Source organism: Neofelis nebulosa, chromosome 18 (genome assembly GCF_028018385.1).
Source record: "Neofelis nebulosa isolate mNeoNeb1 chromosome 18, mNeoNeb1.pri, whole genome shotgun sequence".
Taxonomy (NCBI): domain Eukaryota; kingdom Metazoa; phylum Chordata; class Mammalia; order Carnivora; family Felidae; genus Neofelis; species Neofelis nebulosa.
Genome location: NC_080799.1, coordinates 17,794,089 through 17,817,785, shown reverse-complemented (window position 1 = coordinate 17,817,785; position 23,697 = coordinate 17,794,089). Strand labels below are relative to the sequence as shown.

Below are 23,697 nucleotides of genomic sequence, written 5' to 3'. Positions count from 1 at the left end.
TTGTTGTTTAAACATATGTATGTGTGTGAGCATGAAAGAGAAAAAGAGAGAAGTCAGTGTCTATGTATATGTGTAGAAAACACAAATGTAATAATTCCATATATACTGCTTGGGAGCTTATATTTCCCACTGGATACTATATCCTGATGTCTCTGTGTGTGTTGTACAATCAGATCTGCCTCTTGCTTTTTCACTTGGCTGGTTTGCTGCTGTCTGGATGCCCCACCTTTTTTTTTTAATTTTTTTAATGTTTATTATTATTTTTTTAAATTTTTTTAAACGTTTATTTATTTTTGAGAGTGAGAGAGACAGAGCATGAGCGGGGGAGGGGCAGAGAGAGAGAGACACACACACACACACACACACACACAGAATCCGAAGCAGGCTCCAGACTCCGAGCTGTCAGCACGGAGCCCGACGCGGGGCTCAAACTCACAAGCCGTGAGATCATGACCTGAGCCGAAGTCAGCCGCTTAACCGACTGAGCCACCCGGGCGCCCCAAATGTCTGACTCTTGATTTCGGCTCAGGTCGTGATCTCATGGTTCATATGTTGGAGCCCCGCGTCGGGCTTTGCACTGATGGCACAGAGCCTGCTTGGGATTCTCTCTCTCTCCCCTCTCTCTGCTCCTCCCCCACCCCACTCATGCTTTCTCTCTCTCTCTCTGTCTCAAAATAAACAAACATTAAAAAAAAAAAAATTAATTCCTGGAGCTGGAATGGCTGAGCCAAAGAACACATATGTTTTGACCTTTCAACAGAGAGCAGGCTCTCGCTAACAGTATCACTGGATATGGTCAAATCGCCCACCTAAAATATTGCTCTGTGACATTTTGATGAGCCTAAAGAACGCACTATTAAACGTACAGCTTTTTAACATATTGCCAGGAGCTGGGTGTGGCAGAGACCCTCGTCCTGTCCCTGGGGCAGATACCACGCGTCTGTGGCATGTGTGACTCATTAACATTCAGGGTGCTTTCATGTTTTGCCGAGGCTGACTCGTCCAGAGTGTTCCGGGGACCGTGGCTCACTCAATTTTTGTCTTCCTACAGCTCGGCTTCTTCAAACGGAACCTGAAGGAGAAGATGGAGGCTACCGTAGAAGCTTCGAATGGAATCCCTAGAGAAGACTCTGGACAACCAGAGCCCAAGGAAGAGGGTGGGGATCCGGGCTGCCTGGAGCCCCTCCAGGAGGAGGAGACCCAAGATGGAAATGACAAAGACTGAGGCCCAGGCCCAATGCAGAGGGCCCAGGACTGGACTCGGGAGGCCTGGTACCACTCTGCCTCTACCTGTGTTTCACTGCGTGTCTTCGGGCAAGTCACTGCCCCCACCTAGGCCCCAGTTTCGCTGTCTTGCATGTGGAGCTCATTCCTGCCGGCCTGCTTTGCAGGTTCATGGTGAGGGATGGGCCAGGAAGGCTACGGAGGCGAGGCCTTGTAATTCTCGGCTGGTCCTGGCTTCCCCCAGCCCTTCTTAGTATCCTCCCCTGGAAGAGACTGATCTAAATTTGGAAAAACTGTCATCTCAGGACCTAGTGACCCTCCCGGCCCTCACGCCCACCTGCCCTTGGACGTCCCCAGAGGCCTCAGACTCCCAGAACCTCGTCCTTCACTCTCCCCTGCCTGGAGCCCAGTCAGCTTTCCAGTCTGCCGCCAGAGAGCAAATCCGATCTGTGTCACTACATGGCCGCCGCAAACCCCCTGCTCTTTGGCTACAGACCAAGTTCCTTAATACGCCTTCCACAATCTGCGAAATAGCCTTAACATGCCCGTGCAGAATTGGGCCCCTGTTGCCTTCCTGGCCTCCTCCAGAGACTCCCCGCCTCCCTTTCTAAGCTCCGATTACACCAGCCTTTCTCCCTAGCCAGGCTCCTTCCTGTCTCACCGCCTTCACCCAGACTGCTCCCTCTGCCTGGAACATTCCTCCGCAGCCCTTTTCCTGGCTGACTCTCTCAGCCTTCAGATCTCAGCTCGCGTATAACTGCCTCAGGGCCACCCCCAACCCCAACCCAGGTGGGTTCCCATGTTACATTTGCCCCGCACAGTACAGATCACACTGTTACTTAATATTTGTCTCTCAAATTAAACATCGAACTCCGAGAGGGTAGGGACCATAGGTAGGTCATGTTCACCTTGGGATCCCTTGGTGACATCACAGAGCCAGACCCAGTAGGCGCTTGACACGATTTCACTGAACCTAGGGCCTGTGAAAAGATCGAGAAAGCGTTTCGGATGGGCCCCTGGCGTCTCCACCCTTCAAGGTCTTCCCCAGGCTCCTGCCTCCTTGCTCCCAGCCCCCACCAGGACTCCATCCCACCCCGCTGCGGCCCCCACTGGGAGGCTGTGAGCTCAAGGGAGCAGGCCACTGTCCACCTGGCTCACGGTGCCTGCATATGTGTACCCAATAAATGTGAAAATCTGTCCAATTGTGCGATGTTTTCATGCCAGTGCACATTCTGACCCTGACAATTCATTTAGGTGTGAGAATAGGCCCTCCCTGGTTTGGTTTGGTTTTTTTTAAGCAACGATTGGTAGAACCTGACCCCAGGCCCGCAGCATTAGGAAGGATGGGGGCTCATCACTGCTGCCCTCTTGTGTCAGTAGGATGGGGGCGCGGGGGTGGGGTAGGGCAGAATACGGAGTAATTCTGAAGCCAGCTCTGGGTCCAACAATGGGAGCTGAGAAGCAACATTTGACCTTCCAAGCGGTGACCTTTGATGGCTCCCTTCTGCCTGCAGGAGAGTAAGCGAACATTCTTGAGCCCACAAGGCCCGGAGCGGTCTTTCAAAGCCTGCCTGCCTCTTCAGCTTCGGCAGCACCCTTCTGGTCCAGCCCCATGGTTCCTCATAGGGAAGACCTGAGAAAGGAAGAAGTGAGGCCCGTGTCCCAGGGAAGGCAAAACTGCTAAAAAGACATGAGATTATCTCTAGGTCTCGAGAAGCCCACCGGCTTCCACTGATTCTTGAGAGCTTTGTGTCAGGCCCTGTTCTGTGCCGAGGGCCTGGTGATGAAAACCAGAGAGAAGTCCCTGCCCTCAGGAAGCGTCGCCCCGCTGGGAAAACAGTTATAAGGTAGAAATGTGGGGCGCCTGGGTGGCTCAGTCGGTTGGGCGTCCGACCTCAGGTCATGATCTCACGGTTTGTGGGTTCAAGCCCTGCGTCGGGCTCTCAGCTGACAGCTCGGAGCCTGGGGCCTGCTTTGGATTCTGTGTCTCCCTCTCTCTCTCTGCCCCTCCCCCACTTGTGCTCTGTCTCTCTGTGTCTATCAAAAATAAATAAACGTAAAAAATTAAAGTAGAAACGTGATTCCAGATGGTGAGGGTGTTGTGAAGAAAAGCAGTATAGCAGGTTAGAGAGTGATGGAGAGGATCCTCTCACCTCAGTGATACTCTGTGACACACAAACAACAGGTAAATATTTTCACTAAGGTTGGAAACAAGAAGATCTGGGAGGTTCATTTCAGGAACAGACCTGCCCTCGTCATGCCCAGGAATCTATATCCCAACTTGCTTAACAGCTCCTGTCCTCAAATACCTATGTGTCCTTCCCTGCCTCTGTGCCTTTGCACATGCTGTTCCCCTTGCCCAGTCCCACCTCTTCTCTATTCTTTAAAATCCTACTGAGCCTGACTGGCTCAGTCGGTAGAGCATGCAACTCTTGATTTTGGTGTTGTATGTTCGAGCCCCATGTTGGGTGTAGAGATTACTTAAAAGTAAAATATTTTTAGAGGCGCCTGGGTGGCTCGGTCAGTTGAGCGTCCGACTTCAGCTCACGTCGTGATCTCACGGTCCGTGGGTTCGGTTCGAGCCCCGCGTTGGGCTCTGTGCTGTCAGTTCGGAGCCTGGAGCCCGCTTCTGACTCTGTGTCTCCCTCTCTCTCTTCCCCTCCCCCACTCGTGCTCTGTCTCTCTCATCAAAAAATGAATAAATGTTTAAAAAATTAAAAATAAAATAAATAAAATGTTTTTAAAAAGTAAAAAATAAAACAAAATCTTCCTACTTCGAAGCACTTCACAGCTTTTTTCATCCCCTCAGCTCCTGGACAAAATGACCCATTTAATCACTTTACATACCTCACTGGAACACATAACGCTGATTGTGTGGGCTCCTCTCTCAAGACTAGGAGGTTCTAAAAGGCAGGATTCAGTCTTCACTCACATGTGTGACCAACACTGACCCCTCACCAAGGCTGGCACAAGTAAGCGTTTGATTCAGTGGCCCTCACGTGTTTTGGTCTCAGAACCCTTTTATACTCTTAAAAATTAAAGATCCCCAAAGAGCTTTTGTTTATATGGGTAATATCTATCGGTGTTTATCCGATTAGAAATTAAAATGGAGGGGCGCCTGGGTGGCGCAGTCGGTTAAGCGTCCGACTTCAGCCAGGTCACGATCTCGCGGTCCGTGAGTTCGAGCCCCGCGTCAGGCTCTGGGCCGATGGCTCGGAGCCTGGAGCCTGTTTCCGATTCTGTGTCTCCCTCTCTCTCTGCCCCTCCCCCGTTCATGCTCTGTCTCTCTCTGTCCCAAAAATAAATAAAAAATGTTGAAAAAAAAAATTAAAAAAAAAAAAAAAAGAAATTAAAATGGAGAGGGGCGCCTGGGTGGCTTAGTCGGTTAAGCGTCCGACTTCAGCTCAGGTCATGATCTCACAGTCTGTGAGTTCGAGCCCCGCGTCGGGCTCTGTGCTGACAGCTCAGAGCCTGAAGCCTGCTTTGGACTCTGTGTCTCCCTCTCTCTCTGCCCCTCCCCCCTCTGTCTCTCTCTCTCATGCTCTGTCTCTCTCTCTCCCTCTCTCTCTCTCAAAAATAAATAAATGTTAAAAAAAATTTTTTTAAAGAAATTAAAAGGGAGAAAAATGTAAAAACATCAGGACACCCCAGCCCACGTTCCCCGCAAGCTGTCAGAATGATGACACATGTTATCACATGTCATGCCGCCTCTAGAAAACACTATACTCATGGCACAAAGTGAGAAAGTAGCATCTTGGTCTCCTTGGGAAAAGAGTCAAAACCTAGTCAGACCTAGGTTGGAGTCCAGGCGCTGCTGCTTTGTAACTAAGCCGCACAGGGCAAGTACGTAACCTCTCTGGGACTCATTTCTTCATCTGTAAAATGGGAATCATAGCTGCATAGACCTCAGAGCTGTTGTGAACGCGAAATAATACTGGCAAGCTGTTGCTAGCACCTAAGTGCTTGATAAAGGTGGTAGATACGAATGGTTTCATTGCGGGGCGCCTGGCTGGCTCCGTTGGTGGGGCACGCGGCTCTTGATCTTGAAGTTGTGAGTTCAAGCTCCATACTGGACATAGAGATTACTTTTTAATTTTTTTTTTAACGTTTGTTTATTTGTGAGACAGAGAGAGACAGAGCATGAACGGGGGAGGGTCAGAGAGGAAGGGAGACACAGAATCTGAAGCAGGCTCCAGGCTCTGAGCTGTCAGCACAGAGCCCGACACGGGGCTCGAACTCACGGAGTGTGAGATCATGACCTGAGCCGAAGTCGGCCGCTTAACCGACTGAGCCACCCAGGTGCCCCGAGATTACTTTTTAAAACATGGTTTAGGGGCGCCTGGCTGGCTCAGTCGGTTAAGCATCCGACTCTTGATTGCAGCTCCAGGTCACGATCTCACCATTCAGTTCATTGGATCAAGCCCCGCTTTGGGCTCTGCCCTGACAGTGCTGAGCCTGCTTGGGATTCTCTCTCTCTCCCTCTCTCTATGCTCCTCCCCTGCTCATGCATTCTCTCTCTCTCTCTCTCTCTCAAAATAAATAAACATTAAAATATAGTTTAGTTGTACAGGATGATGTGGTAAAAGCGGCTCACTGGACTGCAGGTCAAGCGACCTGGTATTGGAGTCCTAGTTCTCCACCGTGACCTTGGGAACCATGCGTGCCCTTTCTGGGCTTGGCCTGCCCCACCTGGGATCTGAAGGTACCTCAGGAGCTCTCACGGGGAAGAGAGGGGCAGGGGCGGAGCAGCTGAGTCTCCCCCTGTCATTTGATCTGCTTTAATATATTAAAGTTCTGGAAATAGCATATAGGCTACTTTATCAATGAACCGTGCCCGGGGCCTCCCAGCTTTCAGTGGCCCACAAACACGTTTGGGAGTTGAAAAAGAAAATCAACTCCAAAATATGAAAATTAAATTGTATAACTGGAATAAATGTTAAAACAAATGTCTAGGGGCGCCTGGGTGGCGCAGTCGGTTAAGCGTCCGACTTCAGCCAGGTCACGATCTCGCGGTCCGTGAGTTCAAGCCCTGCGTCAGGCTCTGGGCTGATGGCTTGGAGCCTGGAGCCTGTTTCCGATTCTGTGTCTCCCTCTCTCTGCCCCTCCCCCGTTCATGCTCTGTCTCTCTCTGTCCCAAAAATTAAAAAAAAAAAAAAAAAAAAAAAACCAAATGTCTATAAATGTAATATGTCAGGTGGTCAAATGCAGTTCTATTTAACACATATAGGTACATATATGAAGTCTATCAAATGGGGGAGGTGGAATATTTAATATTTGAAGTTCTGTGTGGTAGGATGTCTGTACAAGAATGGGCATAAAGTTTACAAAGGTCTTTAAAAGACCAAGAGATGTTACTTGAAAAATAATGTCCCACTTCCAAAACTAAAATTAAAAAAAAAAAAAACATTAAACACACCAAACTGCATTGAACCGCATAATCTCTAAGTCTCCTTCTAAACCTTGGAGAACATGAGACACTGAACTGAAATGTGCTTAGAGAAGTTATTTGCTTCTGACAAGTTATAAGGCCCTATAGACGGGCGTGGGGCTGGGGGTAAGGTGAGGATTCTGAGGCCCGAGAGCCCTCATAGAGCGAGGATTCCTCACCTGCCTACGTGGCCGAGCCACCGGGGGCCGATGGAGCCAGGCAGACGTGGTCTGAATGTCTCACTGCCTCTTGTCCATGCAGTGACTTTGAGCAGTTCTGCAAACTCATTTTTCCTCATCCGTGAAAAAAGAATGAAAAAAGAATGAGTCCTACTCAACTAAGGTAAAGGCAGGCTACGCCCCAGGAGCTCCCAGGCTCACCCACAGCACCAACTCCTCATCCTTTCCTAAGAGCCAAGTGTTAGGAGGGCTGAGGCTTACGAAAGAAAAGTAGGCTAAAGGTGGGGTGGGAGCGAGGTGATCCCAATAGGTCTAGGGGTTTCCCCCAAACAGGCAGAGCTGTAGCAAATCAGGCACAGCTTGGGGAGTGGGTTTTTTTTTTTTTTTTCCAGTTTATTTATTTTGAGAGAGAGAGGGCAGGGGAGTGGCAGAGTGAGAAAGAGGGAGAGAATTGCAAGCAGGCTCCACACTGTCAGCTCAGAGCCCGACACTCTATCTCACAAACCGCGAGATCACGAACTGAGCCAAATCAAGAGTCAGACACTTAACTGACTGAGCCAGCCAGGTGCCCCAGGTGGGTGGGTTTTAAAGGCTAGACTTGTCCAATCCTCACGCTTGGTCCCACACGTGCCCCCTACAGGTGGGGTCGGAACTGCACACACTCCCTGCAGTTCTGGTGACTCAGGGTCCGCCCAAAGTGAGGGTTAGAGGTTCCCGCTGGGGAGAGGAGAGAGCGATGGAGATGGAACCCAGGCTCTAGGCCTGGATACGAGAACAGGGTCTGTTCTCTGGTCCAAGGACAGACCAGACCCTCTGTTTGGTAAGACAGATATCCCACAAAGTTGAAGGCTTTCTCGCACCTCCCACACTGAGCCCCCTCCGTGTGCAGGACTCAAAGCATGAGACATGAACCTGGGAAGATATGGGAAGGTCATGTCTCCGGAGCATCGGATTATAAGATTCTCGTGACACGTGGAACATAAAAGCACTTCCCAAACAAGGCCCTATGGCTTTCACTGTATAGTTGCCACCGAGTGTCTCCCACTGCCCAGGCCACTGTCCATACACACATTTTAAGGACAAGTCTCTTTTACCACATAAAGGTTTTTATTGAACTCAAATTCAGGGGCTCCAAAGCCTGAGGAAGACAAGGGAGGCTGGGGTTTGCACCGAGGCCCAGGCCCCACCCCAGGGTCCCACTCCCCACCCACTTACCCTCACCCCTTCCTGACTCAACGAGGGTCTCAGTAGCTACCAATCTAAGCTACCCCGCTCTAAGTAACCCTCCCCCCTCCCCCCTCCCTGCCTAGCACTTCGCCAAGCCAGGCACCCACCAAGGGGCATGCTGCTGCCGAGGCCAGATCTCTGCTGACCTCTTTTCTGGGTCTCTCCCAGAGCCTCCCACCGCCTGCTTGGCCTCTCTCCAACCCCTCTCCATAGCCCGTTTCCCATAAGTCTCCAGGGCTCGTGACTTCCTCCACCCTGGCCCTCCACTCCTCCAACCTCCTCCAGCTTTTCCACTATTCCTTCTAAAGGTTTCTTTAGCCTCCTGTCCCCTTCTCTTCAGCCCACTGCCTCCCCACCCCCGGAGGGGTCCCAGGTCAGCGGCGGCCAGCTGCGTGGGTCCGCTGGTGGCGGATGAGGTCGGAGCTCTGCGAGAAGGCCTTTCCACAGTCATCGCACTTGTAGGGCCGCTCCCCGCTGTGGACCCGGTGATGCTGCAGCAGCGTGGAAGAGCGGCAGAAGCCCTTGCCGCACACGGCGCACCTGTAGGGCCGCTCGCCCGTGTGGGAGCGCTGGTGTTGAATCAGCGTGGAGGAGCGGTTGAAGGTCTTGCCGCAGTCGGGGCAGCTGTAGGTGCGGCCTGGAAGGTGGGTGCGGGCATGGATGGCCAGCACAGAGCTCTGGCCGAAGCGCTTGCCGCACTCAGGGCACTTGAAGGGCTTCTCACGAGCGTGGCTGCGGGCGTGGGGGATAAGTGCCGAGCGCTGCGAGAAGCTCTTGCCACAGATGCCACAGCTGAAGGGCCTTTGCCCAGTGTGCACCCTCTGGTGACTGCGCAGGGAAGAGTTCTGGCTGTAGCACTTGCCACACTCGGGGCAGCTGTAGGGCCGCTCGTGGCTGTGGGTGCGCTGGTGCCGCAGGAGGTAGGAGCTGTCACCGAAGGCCTTGCCACAGTGCGGGCACTTGTAGGGCTTCTGACCAGAGTGGGTGCGCTGGTGGCGAAGCAGGTAAGAGCTGTCAGCGAAGGCCTTGCCGCAACGGGGACACTTGTAGGGCCGCTCGCCCGTGTGGGTGCGCTGGTGTTTGATGAGGTCAGAGCTCTGGGAGAAGGCCTTGCTACAGACCTCACATTTATAGGGCTTCTCACCCGTATGGATGCGCTGGTGCTGGATCAGGGTGGAGCCCCGCCCAAAGCTCTTCCCACAGATACCACAGATGTTAGGCCGAGGGCCCTGCCCACCCCTGGCCCGGCCACCCCGCCGGCCTGGCCCCCGAAGGGTCCCGGTTAGGGCCAGCGGATTCTGGAGCATCTCAAACTGGGGTGTAGCCAGTAGGGCCCCTGTGGGCATCTCAAAAGGTGGCCCTAGGGGCAGGGCCCCTGTGGGCTGCTCCCCAAACCCCTGGGTGAAGGAGTCCAAGGGATGGACTCCCAAGGGGATGCTCAAGGGATTCTTTTCCTCCGGATTCAGAAGCATCTCTGCACCTTCCTGAAATTTGGAACTTTGAGCTTCAAATTCAGGGCTTTGGGTTTTGAACTCAGGATTCTGGGGCTCATATCCTGGGCTCTGGGGTGCATATCCAGGGCTCCGGGGTTCATATCCAGGGCTCTTGGGTTCATACCCAGGGCTTTGGGGCTCATACCTAGGGCTTTGGGGCTCAAACTCAGGGCTCTGAGAATCTGATTCAGGGCTTCTGGGTGCAAATTCAGGGCTTGGGGGCACACACCCAGGGCTTTGGGACTCAAAACCTGGGCTTTCAGGCTCAAACCTGGGGCTTTGGGGCTCAAACTCGGGGCTCTGTGGCTCAAACCCAGGGCTCTGGGGCTCAAGCCCAAAGGGTATCTCTTCGACCTCATAGTCCCCAGTGCCTTCTTGTTGAGACATTTCTTCTTCCTCATTCTCACTCACGTTGCCTGCAGGATCAGAGAATTACAGAAAACCCATATTGCGTGGGGCCTGGAAGGTCATTTGGTCCCAACACTAGTTGTCACAAACCTCTCCCTCCTCCTCCAGCAGGGTCGCTGGCCCTTGAGCAAGTGCTGAAATTCCCACCTCCCCCTTAGCCGACCCAGGACATCCAGTCCCCGCCCCCGCCTCTTCCAAGTCCCAAGTGTCCAAGCCCACGGCTCTCTACCCCTCCCACGGCCCACAGCCCCCTCTCCCGCTCCCAGGCACGCTCCCCGGAGAGGCGTTCCCTCCCTCACCTTTGAGGGACCCTTCAGGGCTCCCCAGTTCATCAGGACTTTGCACATCCCCGGGCTCGAGGCCCCACGGCGACGCCTCCCGTTCCATCCCCGCCGGCTCCCAGTGCTGCGGCGATGGCGGACGATCCTGCGACCAGGCCTGAGTGCCCTGAGACCCGGGCCCTCGCCGCCCGCCTGTTCAGCGCCGCCCAGGGGACCCGGCTGCCCAGCCCGGGCCCCTGAGGCCGGACGTCTTGACCCTGGGCCTCTCCGGCCGGCCGGGCCCCTCCCCTACCCGCGGCCCCGCCCCCACCCACAAGGTCTCGCCTTGCCCTGGGGCCCTCAAAGGCCCCCGTGCGTCGTGGCCTCGGAGATGAGGGTCTTCACGACTCGCCCTGCCGCCCCCGAACGTCGCTCCCCGCCCGCGACCCCGCCGTCTGGCCCCCCAGCCCCGGCTGGGCTGCGGCTGTCCGACCCCCTCCCCCTCCCGCACAGGAAGTGTCCGTCCGCGGCCAGTTTCCCCCGCTGGCTAGCGCCACGGCCTCTCTAGGAGCGGCTGGAGGTGGAAACTCGTTGGCATTAACCCTGGGCTGGATGGCCCCGTGGTTGAGGTGGGGGATGACGGGGCGCCCTGGAGCCGGCGGGAAAGGCTGGAGCACTTTGTGTGCTGTCCCCTAGGTCTCCGTCCATCCAGGAGCCTATCTATCCGTCTCCAGAGCCCTGCGTCCGTCAGTGCCTGTGGCCAAGGGCGAGGCGACAAGCGAGACCAAGGTCAGCGAGAAGGAGCGACGCTTCCCGGCGCCAGCGGGGGCGGTGTCTAGCTCCCCTCCCCTCTCGGGCCTTAGGGTCAGCTCCGGCCGCGCCTCGGGAACCTGGACGGACTCCCCGTCTTGTGCTCCTGAGTCTGGGACCTCCCTCCCACCCCCAAACCCGAACTCTACTTCTCCACATCGGCGCGCCCACCCCGACTCCTCCCGGCCCCCTCCCCTCTCGGTTCCTCCTAATCTCCACCCTACCCCCTCCGGGAGGGCTAGGATCGTTGCCAGGGAAACAGCCCCGCCTCCGGTTTCCAGAGACACGGCCTCTACCTCCCAGGGACTACAGCGATTGGCCGGTAGAGCTCGATCGTCCCGCCTCCTCCCTCTACACCAACTGCTAGGCACTAATGGTCGCCAGGGAACGCGAGGCACCTTTCTGATTGGGTGGAGGGGGCGCAGGCTGGCTCCACCTACCCCCGCGGCCAGAAGCGCCAGCGGGCTGAGTGGGAGGCGCTTGGCATCTGCCTTAGAGTCGGGCGTATGCTTTCAGAACTTTTCCCGCCCCTATTTACCTTTCATTCCGTCTCGCCTTTTTGAAGAAAGCCAGGGACCTGGAGACACACAACCTTCCTACCCCGGTCTCCCGCATACTTCCTTTCCCAGCACTTTCCTTTCTCCCACACGTTTCTGGTGCTGAAAGGGCCAGTTGGCGGATCCTCCCGCAGAAAGGAGGCGGCTTGCTTTTCTATCACCTGCTTCTCCCTTCCACCTTCCCTGAAGTGGGATCCTTAGTCCCTAGTTCCTGGATTTTCTCACAGGGAGACAGGGATCCTATGGGAGTTACTTCCACGTGACGGTGATGGAGTTCAGGAGAAGGAGAGAACCATCTGGCCTTTAAGGGAGCTAAGAACTCTCCAGTCCTGTCTGACTTGGGATAGAAGCTTGTAGAGGAAGGGAACCTGAGGAACACTGCCCTACGTGCAGCTCTGAATCAAGGAAAAAGTGACTCTGGAAAGACAACTTCATAGGATCCAATGCTTGTCCCTTTTTTTTTTTCTCTCTCACCCTTGCTGCTGAAACTATTTTGGTAGTGTTCTTGACAGTTGATGAGCCAAATTCTCCCTGTATGCATGATCAGGAGCCATGATTGTGTTTTCTTGTTGCCTTCTCAGACAAATGAAGGGAAGAAAGTGGTTAGGAGGAAAGATGGCATCTTCTATTCTCCTGAAAGAGATGAGAACAAGAATCTGGAGAATTCCAAGCGGTAAAAGCCTAGAGAAAGCAGGCTTACAAGCAGAATCACAATTATCTTCCTAGAAATAAAGCAGGAGTAGTTTCCCCTCCAGAGGAACAGCTTCCACCTCCACACCTATCCTAAAGCCTTTGGCAAGGATGGCTCACACCGCCCAGCACTAGATGGTCCACGTGGGCAGAATACAGTACTCACGCACTCACACAAATGAGAACAAGTCTCCTTCATTAGACGCTTTTTCTCTGACCGCCAAGCTGCTTACCCACCAGAAAATTTACACAGGAGAGCAGCTGTTCCCTGCAAAGTGTGTGGCGAGGCCTCCAGCCACAGCTCTGAAGTGGTCCCATCGCCTATACTCTCCACAAGCCCCACGTGTAGCAGGAGTCAGGCCAGGGCTTCAGGTTCCTCTGGCACCATAGCATTTCCCCATGGAAATTCAGTCTTACTAGTGCCTAGAGTGAAAGAGTGGCTGACTTCCTGGTAGGCTCCTCCAGTACCAGTCCTATCCACGCAATGAACCTTTGAGAAGCAACCAGCCATAGCAGTGAGAGGCTCTAAGCACAGGGAATCCTCTGATGCAGGTTCCAACTTGACCCAGCACCAACTAATCCAAGGCAGGAGTCCACTGACCTTATTCTATCACTGTGCCCTGGTGAGGAAGAGCTGTGTGTGTGTCCTGAATTGGGGGGGGGGGGGGGGGGACACCTTGTCCACAGCATCATCCCTGGTGTGCAGCAGCACTGGGGCAGAACTATTGACTGTGCGGCCAAGGCTTATGGTCCAGCCAACTTAGCCAACACCCGAGCAAAGTTTCTCAGTGTGAGGGGGCTTCTGCGTGAACTGTCATTTCCCTGCATGCAACAGACAAGCCCTCTAAGAGGCCTTCTGTCAGATGCTACAAGAGATGCCCCTGTATTTTCAAGATTTCAGGTCCCCAGGAAAAGCTCAGCCATGGCACAGGCCCCTTTGGGACAAACAAAGAAAATGGGAGTCTTTGTGTATGGCTAGGTCATCCTCTGACCTGACACATTTTGCAAAATTAAGAGCAGCTAGAAAGTAATGTTTTGCTCAGCGCATCATTACCAGGCATAAGATTCCATCGCAGGAGATTCTGATTCAATAGGCCAGAGACAGAACCCAGGAAGCTAGCTACATTTTAAAGTTACTGCATGGGATTCTGTGGCAGAAAGGCCTTATTTTGTTTTTTTTTTTTTTTTAAATATTTTTATTTATTTTTGAAGGAGAGAGAGACCGAGTGTGAGCAGGGGAGGAGCAGAGAGAGAGGGAGACATAGAATTTGAAGCAGGCTCCAGGCTCCAAGCCATCATCCCAGAGCCGGACACGGGGCTCGAACTCACGAACTGGGAGATCATGACCTGAGCCTAAGTCGGACTCTTAGCCAACTGAGCCACCCAGGCGCCCCAGAAAGGCCTTATTTTGAAAAAATTCTGGCATAGAGGCGCCTGGATGGCTAAGTTAAGCGTCCAACTTTGGCTCAGGTCATGATCTCACAGTTCACAAATTCAAGCCCTGTGTTAGACTGTGTGCTGATAGCTCAGAGCCTGGAGCCTGCTTTGGATTCTGTCTCCTCACCTCTTTACCCTCCCCCACTTGCACTCCCATCTCTCTCAAAAAATAAATAAACATTAAAAAAAAAAAAAAAAAAAACTGCCCTAGAGCAGGTTTTTGCTTCTTTGGCTTATAAACATCTTTGCACATCCTGTTCCTAGAAAGATGCACATAAACATTCAAAACTGTTTAGGGGTCTTTAAAAGTTCAAGTCAATACTTGTCCTTATTTTACATGCCTTGGACAAGCTAGGAATGGGTCACGTGGTCATGACCTCAACCTTTCACTCTAGCTACGTGGATGGGGCTCATTTTGTCCAGTGCAGACAAGCATCTCTCCTGATGCACCAGGAAGCCCTAGGACAACTGTCTTCCTGGCTTAAATTGTTCAGGCTCTGAGCCTCAAAGACCTGTGGTAGCAGAGAGAAAAGGGAGCTCCATCCCTGGTGGCGGTATCCATGCCAAGAAATGAGGAGCTGAGAACAGAGTGAGGCTGAGCCATAAGTTATTTCATTACACTGAAAAATTGATTAGAAGCGCCTGGGTGGCTCAGTTGGTTAGACAGCTGACTTCAGCTCAGGTCATGATCTCGCGGTCCGTGAGTTCGAGCCCCGCGTCAGGCTCTGTGCTGACAGCTCCGAGCCTGGAGCCTGCTTTAAATTCTGTGTCTCCCTCTCTCTCTGCTCCTCCCCTGCTTGTGCTGTCTCTGTCTCTCAAAAATAAATAAATGTTTTTAAAAAAATTTTTTAAATTAGATTAAATGGTGGAACGTTGGGTCACAAAGGCAGGAAGCAGAGGAGCTGGGTCTGATTTTGGGCCCCTAAGCAAGCCTTGCAAACTTCAAAGCACTCAGAGAAAGTAGTAATTATGGTACCTTTAATTGGTAAGCTGCGGGCAGGGTCCAGATCTGGCTTTGAAGCTGAGCTGACAACTGGTGTTGCAGGCTGGGCTTTTCCCAGGCAGTGCTGAGGGTTTAGGCAAGGGAAGGGTTGTACACTGGCTTCTCTAGGGAATTAAAAGCTGATACAAATGTAGCTCCTGTTGCCAAGGTGCTCTTTTCACTTCACGTCCCCCTTGTGACAAGGTGGCGCATGAGCCAATCCTCCCAGTAAAATTTAGGGTAAGTCAGGTCTTGGTAGGGTCCGATTTGAAGATTAAGTTGGAATCAAGTCGGTTGATTACTTCACCTGAACAGTGTCTTTTCACCAAATTTTCTACCTCTTCCTTTACAACAAATCTGGTTTCTTCCTAACGTAGGCCAGACACGACTGGGGCTGAGTTGGGTGAAGAAAGCAAGTGCATACAGGCTAGCAGAAGACACAAGACCCTGGTATTACTCCTTGAGGTGAAGGTGAAGGGTCATCCTGGCCAGAGGCAGGAACGGGTCCGCTCCTGGCTGGCTGCTTCATCACCTGGGCAAGGCTGGACTTGACCACAGAGGAACTGGTAGTAGGTGGATAATGGAGTCACAGGTGATACAGTTTGGGAATAAAGATGAGCACGGGTCCCTTGGCTGCTAATCCCACATGTTCCTGGCCTGACCCCTTTGTTTGTGATGGGCAGTACTTAAAAAGGAGAAGAGGCAAGCTTTGCTTCTGTTTGCCCTGGAACTCTCATCTTGGGCTGGTTTCTCTCTTGCCTTGCTCTGCTATGTGTGTTTTGTCAGTCATCTTGTGCCTGGGCTTCACCGATACTGGGTTCCTCTGTCCCTAGTCCAGGTCATTGCTTGGGAGCCATTATAGGGAGTGAGCAGATGCCTCCAGAACCTTGGCTGAGACACTGGCAAGGAACTCAGGAGTGCTGTGGTCAAGACAGCTGTAGACCAAGAACCCTGGAATATCACTCTGTATGTGACCTTGGACAGGTTGTTTGGCCTCCCCCAGTCCCAGAGTCCCCAGATGAAAAAAGGATGGAAAAGCCAAGATCCCTTCCAGTTCAAAAAGATGACGAGGCCCTCCTCGCTGGCTCGAGGGTGGCTTAAAGCCTGAGCAAAAGGGCTCTCCCAGGGTGGCCCGAGAAAGACTGGAGGGCACATTCAGAGCCTTCCTCTTCAAACACAGGAACTGCCGGTCAGCTGAGAGTCATACCGTGGCCTGACAGAGATACCACTCGGTCTGGGGCAAAATATACAATCCTGACAGCCTCTTCCTGACTGGACTGTCCTTTCCAAGCAAGATGGTTCCTTCCTCAGGTGGTTATGAGGACAAAATGAGTTGATGGACAAGACAGTACTTTGTAAATCAGAGAATGTGATACAGCAAACATCTGAAATAAAGCCTGCTTTTACTTCTCTCCTGCCACCCTTTCACATACATGCTACCTGAATCCCTGATTCGGGAGAACATGAATGCTGTGGACCGGTTTGCAAACTCAAATGACTAGAAGAAACCAAGAGGTCATGTAAAATGAGGGGGAAATGCCAGATAAAGAGGGCCTGCTTTACCCAGGGGCAGGGACAAGTAATGACAAGTGCCAGCTGATGCTAGTCAGGAGGTGACATGGAGTGGTGGGCGTGCTGGACAGCTGCTCCTAGGCTCTTCCAATTGAGGTTTCGTGGGAGCGCAGGTCAAGTTGCCAAATCTTTGGATTTTTCAAAAGAGCCCAGAAACCTGAATTTTTGCACGCAATATCCTTTTAAATCTTAACCAAGAATTTGGGACATTTGAAAATGCTGGTTGGGCCAAAAGTAATGTTTTAAATGTTGCTGCGAGCCAGATTCAGTACACGGCCATCAGTTTTTAAGCCCTGCAGTAAAAAGACAACGGGTAGAATAAAGTTCTCTTCTACCTCAATCCTCTTGACACGTCTAGGCTGAGAAACGGGTCTTTTCTTCCCCCACAGTGGATGTCTTGTGGAAGTGCTTACCTCAGCCCTAACTCAGCAAAGGGGGCTTCTAGAATCTGGGAGCAAGGTATCAACAGATCAAGCTTGTGAAGGCCTAAGATAAGATGGTCCTCGTCCCCCAGGTCCACCTCTTGTCCAGAATTCTGTGACCTCCCTGGAGCTGCCACAGAGGTTCAAGCCCCTGAGCTAAGCCTGGGCCTCAGGCAATGCCTAGACCTTCACCCTTTGCCTTGCCATCTTACAGACCATCACCATCACCCACACTCCTGGAATATTTCCGGGTAGTGCTGGAAGCCCACAGGTGGGTCCAGCTCCCCTTGGCCAGGGGCCAAGGGCACAGGCAACCCGCTGGCACTCCGGCCCCTGTGCCCTCCAGCACCAGGCCTATGGACCCACTGGTGCTTGGCCATGGCTGACTTCTGGCCAAAGCACCTGCCACACTGAGGACAGGGGTAGGGGCGTTCACCACTGTGGGTACGCCGATGGGCTGCCATTTCGGAGCTCTGTCGGAAGCAGCGCCCACAGTCTGGGCATGGGTAGGGCTTCTCGCCCGTATGGGTGCGCACGTGGCGCCGAAGGTCTGACGCGTGGGCAAAGGCACGGCCACAGTCCGCGCAGGGGAAGGGAGTCTCGCCACTGTGGACCCGCTGGTGCTGGTAGAGGGCAGAGCTCTGGCTAAAGCAGCGGCCGCAGTCGGCACAGCGGTAGGGCTTCTCGCCTGTGTGGACCCGAAGGTGAGTGGTGAGGGCAGAGCGCTGGGTGAAGGCCCGGCCACAGTCCAGGCAGCGGTGGGGCCGCTCCCCACGGTGGATGGCCCGGTGCTTGCTCAGAGAGGAGGCCTGGCTAAAACCCTTGCCACAGTCAGGGCAGCAGAAGGGCTTCTCACCCGTGTGGGTGTACAGGTGCTCCACCAGGGTAGAGCGCCAGGCAAAACTCTTCCCACACATGTAGCAGCCATGACGCTGGTCTGCCCTCGGGACAGGGGGATGGGCACAGAGTGGGGGGCGACCCCGGCGAGGTGCCTTGGATGGCTGCTCCAAGCCATAAGGGAGCCCAGCAGAAGGGTGTTTCAGAGTCGTCAGCCCAGCAGGCCGAGCTTCCGCAGAGAGGATCTTCTCTAGTGCCTCAGTCCCTTCTCTTTGTCCTTTCTCTTCCTTGTTTCTGGAATCTGCCGGGAGGTAAGGGGAGAGAGAGCTCAGACTCTGGCTTGTCCTGGTCCTTAAAGCCAAACCCCAAATGGTGAAAGAGAAGCCTCTTAGATACAGAGCCACCTTCTGGACCCACCGCTGCTGCCTCTGGGACTCGGCTCAGTACAGACGGGGAAGCTCAGAGTGACACCTTTTCCTGAGCTGCAGAGGACAGAAAAGACGCAGAGACAAAAAAGGAAGGAACAGGGAACCGTACATTCTACCTCAGAGTTAGGGAAATGGGGGAGGGGAGGACATTTTTGCTGGATCACGGAGGAGGAGTGGATGTTTAAGGATGCTGTCCAGGCAGCAGGAACAGTACAAGAGAGGGATGAATGTGGCTGGCATTGACAAGTACACAGGGACAGGATACGGTGCAAGGATGAACTGCAGAAAGAAAACAGTGGAAGCCAAGAGAATGGAGATGCCACAAAAATATAACCAAAAGAAAGAAAACTGAAACACAAGGCGGCAGAGAAGCTGGAGGGTAGGAAAATGGCAGGAGGGATGATGTGAAGCTCAAAAGAGCTTAGGGACCAACAAGTGGTGAGGGGCACAGATTCGCTGGAGAGGCCTAGGCAGAGGCCGGCATGGTAACCTCAGCTGGGAAAGCAATTCAGGGAAGAAAATGAGGAGCAGGGTAGGTGTTGGCACAGGGGAGCAGGATGCGTCAGGCCCAGAGGAGGTCCCAGGAGACGCAGAACCCAATACTTCACCTGTGTCTGCTGCCGTCAGACACTCTCCCACCTCCGGATCCCGGGCATCCGGGCTCCACAGGTCGGCCTCTGCCTCCACCCAGGAGATGAGGGCTGGCTTGGTGCCTCGGAACCCTAGGGGAGGAGAATGCAAACCCCACGCTGCCGGGAGGCCCTCCCCCTGCGGTCCCGACTTCCCGGACCTAGGGCCTCCCACTGCCCGAGCCGGCCCGGAGGCCGGGCGGGGTGGGCGGGGAGGTGGCCCAGGCGAGCAGGCGGGGCCTCACCGAGCGCGCCCAGGTGGCCGTAGGTCTCCCGCATCACGTCCCGGTACAGGGCCCGCTGCGCGGGCCGCAGACACCCCCACTCCTCCGGGGAGAAGTACACGGCCACGTCCGCGAAGCACACGGCGCCCGGCCTCCTCCGCTCGCGCCCGGCCGCGTCCGGTTCCCCCACGGGGAGCGGGGCCGGAGGCGGCGCCATGGAAAGTGCCGGGCCGGGGCCCGGGGAGCCTCCCGCGCCAGAAGCAGCCTCCGGGCCGGGGTGCGGGCCGGAAGGCCGGGAGCGCGGCAGCCGGCCCCTCGAGGGCCCACCCCGCTGGCCAACGACCAAGAGCTGCCAGCCGAAGGGACACAGACCATCAGAAAGAAATGGCGGCAACGCGCCGCGCGAACGTTGCTCCTACGCAACCGTGCCCAGATGACGCCTCCCCCGGGGTCTCCAGGTGGCTTTGTCCTCGAGCCCTCAGCCAAAATGGCCGCGACGGCTACAAATGCCGGTAAGGGCGGCCCGCTCCGCCCGGCCCACGGAGGGGCGGCGGGCCACCACTGCCCCGCATCGGTTCCCGCACCCGTCACGCCGGGAGGCGCAGTCTCAGCCCCGCCAGGGTTTGCAGAAGGCACGGGCGCGGCGGGAGGTCCGGCCTGACCCCGTCCGCTCTGCCTTTGTGAATTCCACGTTCCTAAATGGGTTTCCACCCGTCACTGGATGACAGCAGCCTTTTCCGAATGTTGAAAGGAGAAAAATGTAGTGGGGCAAAAGAGAACCTTCTCTACTGGACGCTTGTTCGAGCCTGATGTTCTGGGAGCTCCTATTTCAGGAGATGGTGGGGGCAGCTGGGGGAGAGTAGGGTAGGGTCTGTAAAAGGTCAGAAGGACCCACTTTCTTTTTTTTTTTTTTTTTTTTTATTAAATTTTTTTTTTCCAACGTTTTTTATTTATTTTTTTGGGACAGAGAGAGAGAGACAGAGCATGAACGGGGAGGGGCAGAGAGAGAGGGAGACACAGAAGCGGAAACAGGCTCCAGGCTCTGAGCCATCAGCCCAGAGCCCGACGCGGGGCTCGAACTCACGGACCGCGAGATCGTGACCTGGCTGAAGTCGGACGCTTAACCGACTGCGCCACCCAGGCGCCCCAGAAGGACCCACTTTCTGCAAGCTTACTCTCCCCCACTTGCCCTGCAGGAGGCCTCTCGAACGTCTGTTTACCTCTAGCTCGAGCCTGGCTCATAAACTCCTGATCACAGAGCCTCCTGCCGCCCTTGCCCTGCGTGAATGTCCCACTAACTAGCACCTTGGACTAGTCACGGCTGCAACTGAACTCATCCCTTTGGTCCTCCAGCCTGCTCCTCTTGGGGCAAACGGCACCAACTCTCTCCATCACTTGAACCCCCCTCCCTCCACACATTTAATTGACAGCTTACTCTGTGTGCCTACTTGCCTTCATAAAGACCCTTCCCTAAGAAGACTTGATCATTTTCCTTTGGTCAGCTAAATCACAGCATTTCACACACCTCATGGGAATGCACTTCCCTTCAGCAGGTCTGGGGTCTAGTCTGGAGCTTTTCTCTGCTTGCCTCCTTCCAGAGGCCTCCCTGAGCCTTGCGCCCAACACCTTGTATCTGGTGGACACGTCTCCTCACATCGGAATAGCTGGGCAAGTAGAGTTGATAACAGCAGAAAAGGGGAAAAGGAAAAGACGAAAAGCCTGGAAAAGGTAAGCATGCAGATTTGCCCAGGGACTCAACTGAGCCGTAGTTCCTCCTAGCCTCTCACACCACTGAAGGACATAAGAAAAAAAAAAAAAAAAAACAGATTTCCATAAGACTAATGGGGTTTTCTCATCTGTCAGTGCCCACTCCTCATGGTGGTGCCTCTCACACGCAGGCCTAGAAGAGCTCTGGGAGTGCTGAAAACCCACAGAGGGGTCTGGATGCTCCTGAGGAAGAACCCAGGGCAGGATTCACACCCATGTCAGCCCCTGAGGTCCATGGCACCAGGCCGGGGTCTCCTGGTGGTTCTCTGACTAAAGTACCTCCCACACTGGAGACAGGAATAAAACAGCTTGCCTGTGTGAGTCAGCAGGGAGCATGAAAGGTACTAGCTATGGCAGAAGGAGTGGCCACACTAGCTGCAGGCACAGAGTCCCTCTCCAGGTGAAAGGTCATGCCATATCATGCCTGCACTTGGTGTAGGGTGCTGTGTGAGTAGCAGACACTGAGGCTGAGTGTAGAGTTGGGGCTTGGGAAAGGCCTGGCTACATACAGGCACCCTTGGCCACAGGCTCGACGCCAAGCTAGTGTCTCTCACCCCAGGGGCTCATGACATCTCCCAAATAGACTCCTTCTGCTGACCCCTTCCAAATGTATAATTTTTCTGAGTGGCTGTTGTGAAACACAGTAGATTCAAACTCTACTCAACCTTCACAACTGCAGATGGGTACCTAGTCCCTGGAAGCACCCACCTAGACTGTGTTGGTCACAATCGAGGGGGTCACAAGTCAGGGCCATTTCTACTTTGAAACCAACCCGAAGAGATACCCTCATCCAGAGGAGCAGCTGTTACAAGGTACAGGCACCTGGGGACAAAAAGGTGAACGGCCTCCATTCTAAGCTTTAATTCAGACACTGCCACTGTCAGAGTTTGGATGATTCATACTGTGACCTGGCCATGGGACCACTGGATGCCACAGTCAGTTGAGAAAGAGAAGGTCAAGACTCCAGTCTCCAGTGGGTAATCATAAATTCAGGTCAGCAAAAAGTAGTAAGGAACATGTAGATGGTGTTTCTTGTTCAACAAAACATGTTCCCTTCCAGCTGGAACTGAGACATTACCCCCACCTCTCATCCTTCTTTCTCTCTGGCATCCTCTTGGGGATCCTGAGCATCTAAACCCCACAGCTGGGCCTCCTGCTCCCCCCAGGAGATGAGGACTGGTTTGGAGTCTGGGAGTCCTGGGGAAGAACCCAAAGCACTCAAGAAACAACTCATTATTTAAAGAAAACATATTGGGCATCTCTTGTGTGGCAGGCATTGTTCTAGATGTTCTGGGTGTTGGAGACGTTGGTGAACCAAGATAAGATTCCTGCTCTAAGTTTACACTAAGCTCTAAATTTAAACTAAGGGAGAGCGATGTCACCTATTAGCTATGGGGGCGCAGTAGGGAGACCTTCAGGCAGAGCTACAGAGCTAAAAAGCTGCAGTTGAGTCTTCCTACATGAGACAGAAGAGCTCACAAAAGATGTTGCATTAGGGTCATCTAGTTAGATGTCTGTCCTCCAAAACAGATTTCATGTAGCTGGAACCCATGGGATCATTCGCCTGTAGGGAGAGATTGGGTTTGAATTGGAAGAGGAGATTAGCATGCCACGGGCCTTCACGCTATGGTACACAGGTTCTGAACTTTTTGCGTAAGTCCTGGGGAGCCACTGGAGGTGTCGGGTAGAAGAGGATCAGTTATAAGTTTCAGGCCGATCTGGCGGGGATCACGGGAAACGAACCCAACCTAGGGGAGAAGTGGGGACGAGTCTGGCACCCAGACTTACGCACCTCACCCGCCCCCTTCCCTTGAGATGCGGGATGACCAGACCTCACGGAGCGCACCCAAGTAGGTGTAGGTCTCCCGCATCACGTTCCGGCACACGGCCGTCGGCATGGGCCAGAGATATCCCCATTCCTCGGGGAAGAAATACGCGGCCACCTTCACGAAGTTCGCAACCCTCGGCCTTTTCTCCCCTCCTCCTTCCTGACCGGCCTTAGCGGGCACCTCAGCAGGGCGCCGGGAACTGGGCCAAGGACGGAGTCGGGGGTCCCCACCCCCACCCCCACCCCCACCCCCACCCACCAAGGAGAGACGCCCGGGATTCCGCCTCCGGGGAGCTGGGCTCTTCCGGGCCTAGGCGGCCGGAAGTAGCCTCGGCGGGGCCGCTCTAGGACGGCGAGAAACGGTCCGTTACGCGAACTTGGTGGTCCCAGGTCCGAGAAAATAAAGGCGCCCTCAGAAAAGATGGTGGCACTCCAGCGTCTTCCAATTTTAGAGCGAAGCATTTAATAGCGTCATTATGGGTCTGGTGGTAATAACCTGGTGTATTCCGCCCTCGAGTTGTCTTCTGCTGTTCCGCCAGCTCTCTTGGGAGGCCCTCTTGCCCATAGTTAAGATGGCCGTGGCCGCTTCGGCGTCTGTGCTCCCGCTTGGCGAGGCAAAGGGGAAGAGGCTCCGGTGCGTGAGCGCCGGCGGCGGCCCGGGGTCCTACGGAGGGAAAGGGGGCCAGGACTAGGGGCTGCCGGCCTGGTGACCTTCTCTCAATCCGGGTCAGAGGGCCCATTCCGGTCTTACAAGAAAGATTATGTTTAGCAAGTTAGTTCATTGCTCAAAAATATTTTTTTTCATTTGCAAGGTACAGCATGATATTCTGTGACGCCTCCTCACCGTTTCTTAAATGCCTCCAGACATAGCCTGTCTGTGGTATTTCCATACATTTGCTAGGTCTTTTTTTTTTTTTTTTTAAAGCTTTTTTTTAATGTTTTAATTTATTTTTGAGAGAGAGCGCGAGCAAGCAGGGGAGGGGGCAGAGAGAGAGAGGGAGACACAGAACCCGAAGCAGGCTCCCGGCTCGGAGCTGTCAGCACAGAGCCCAACACGGGGCTGGAACCCATGAAACGTGGGATCATTACCTGAGCCGAAGTCGGTCGCTTAACCGACTGAACCACCCAGGCGCCCCCATTTGCTGTGTCTTTAACGGAGGACACTGGGCCAGATGCCTCTGGATGCCTTAGAATTCAGCTATTTGACTGAAGAGGAAACAAACCTAGTTGTTCCCAAGGTCAGGCAACCCGTTAGTGACTCCAGGTCTTGAGACTCCTACTAAATTCGAGCCTCT

The 23,697-nt window shown here is 54.0% G+C and overlaps 3 protein-coding genes across 6 annotated transcripts in view; 1 reads left to right on the top strand and 2 right to left on the bottom strand.

Annotated features, from left to right (window-relative positions):
• Positions 1–2,426, top strand: part of ITGAL (integrin subunit alpha L) — a 43,461-nt gene extending 41,035 nt beyond the window's left edge. For all 4 annotated transcript variants that reach the window (XM_058711856.1, XM_058711855.1, XM_058711857.1 and 1 more), the window contains one exon: positions 1,052–2,426. In XM_058711856.1, coding sequence (XP_058567839.1) covers positions 1,052–1,225 — 174 coding nt within the window. In that variant the 3' untranslated portion in view covers positions 1,226–2,426. The remainder of the gene's footprint in view (positions 1–1,051) is intronic.
• A 5,491-nt stretch (positions 2,427–7,917) lies between these two features.
• ZNF768 (zinc finger protein 768) lies at positions 7,918–11,133 on the bottom strand. The gene is made up of 2 exons (XM_058710059.1): positions 10,259–11,133; positions 7,918–9,967 (listed from the first exon to the last, which is right to left on the bottom strand). The coding sequence occupies exons 1-2, from the start codon at positions 10,344–10,346 to the stop codon at positions 8,433–8,435; spliced, it is 1,623 nt and encodes a 540-aa protein (XP_058566042.1). The 5' UTR covers positions 10,347–11,133; the 3' UTR covers positions 7,918–8,432.
• Positions 11,134–14,674: 3,541 nt separating this feature from the next.
• LOC131500709 (zinc finger protein 764-like) lies at positions 14,675–19,491 on the bottom strand. Its single transcript, XM_058710061.1, has 3 exons — positions 18,829–19,491; positions 18,563–18,676; positions 14,675–17,827 (listed from the first exon to the last, which is right to left on the bottom strand). The coding sequence occupies exons 1-3, from the start codon at positions 19,022–19,024 to the stop codon at positions 16,914–16,916; spliced, it is 1,224 nt and encodes a 407-aa protein (XP_058566044.1). The 5' UTR covers positions 19,025–19,491; the 3' UTR covers positions 14,675–16,913.
• Between the last annotated feature and the right edge of the window lie 4,206 nt (positions 19,492–23,697).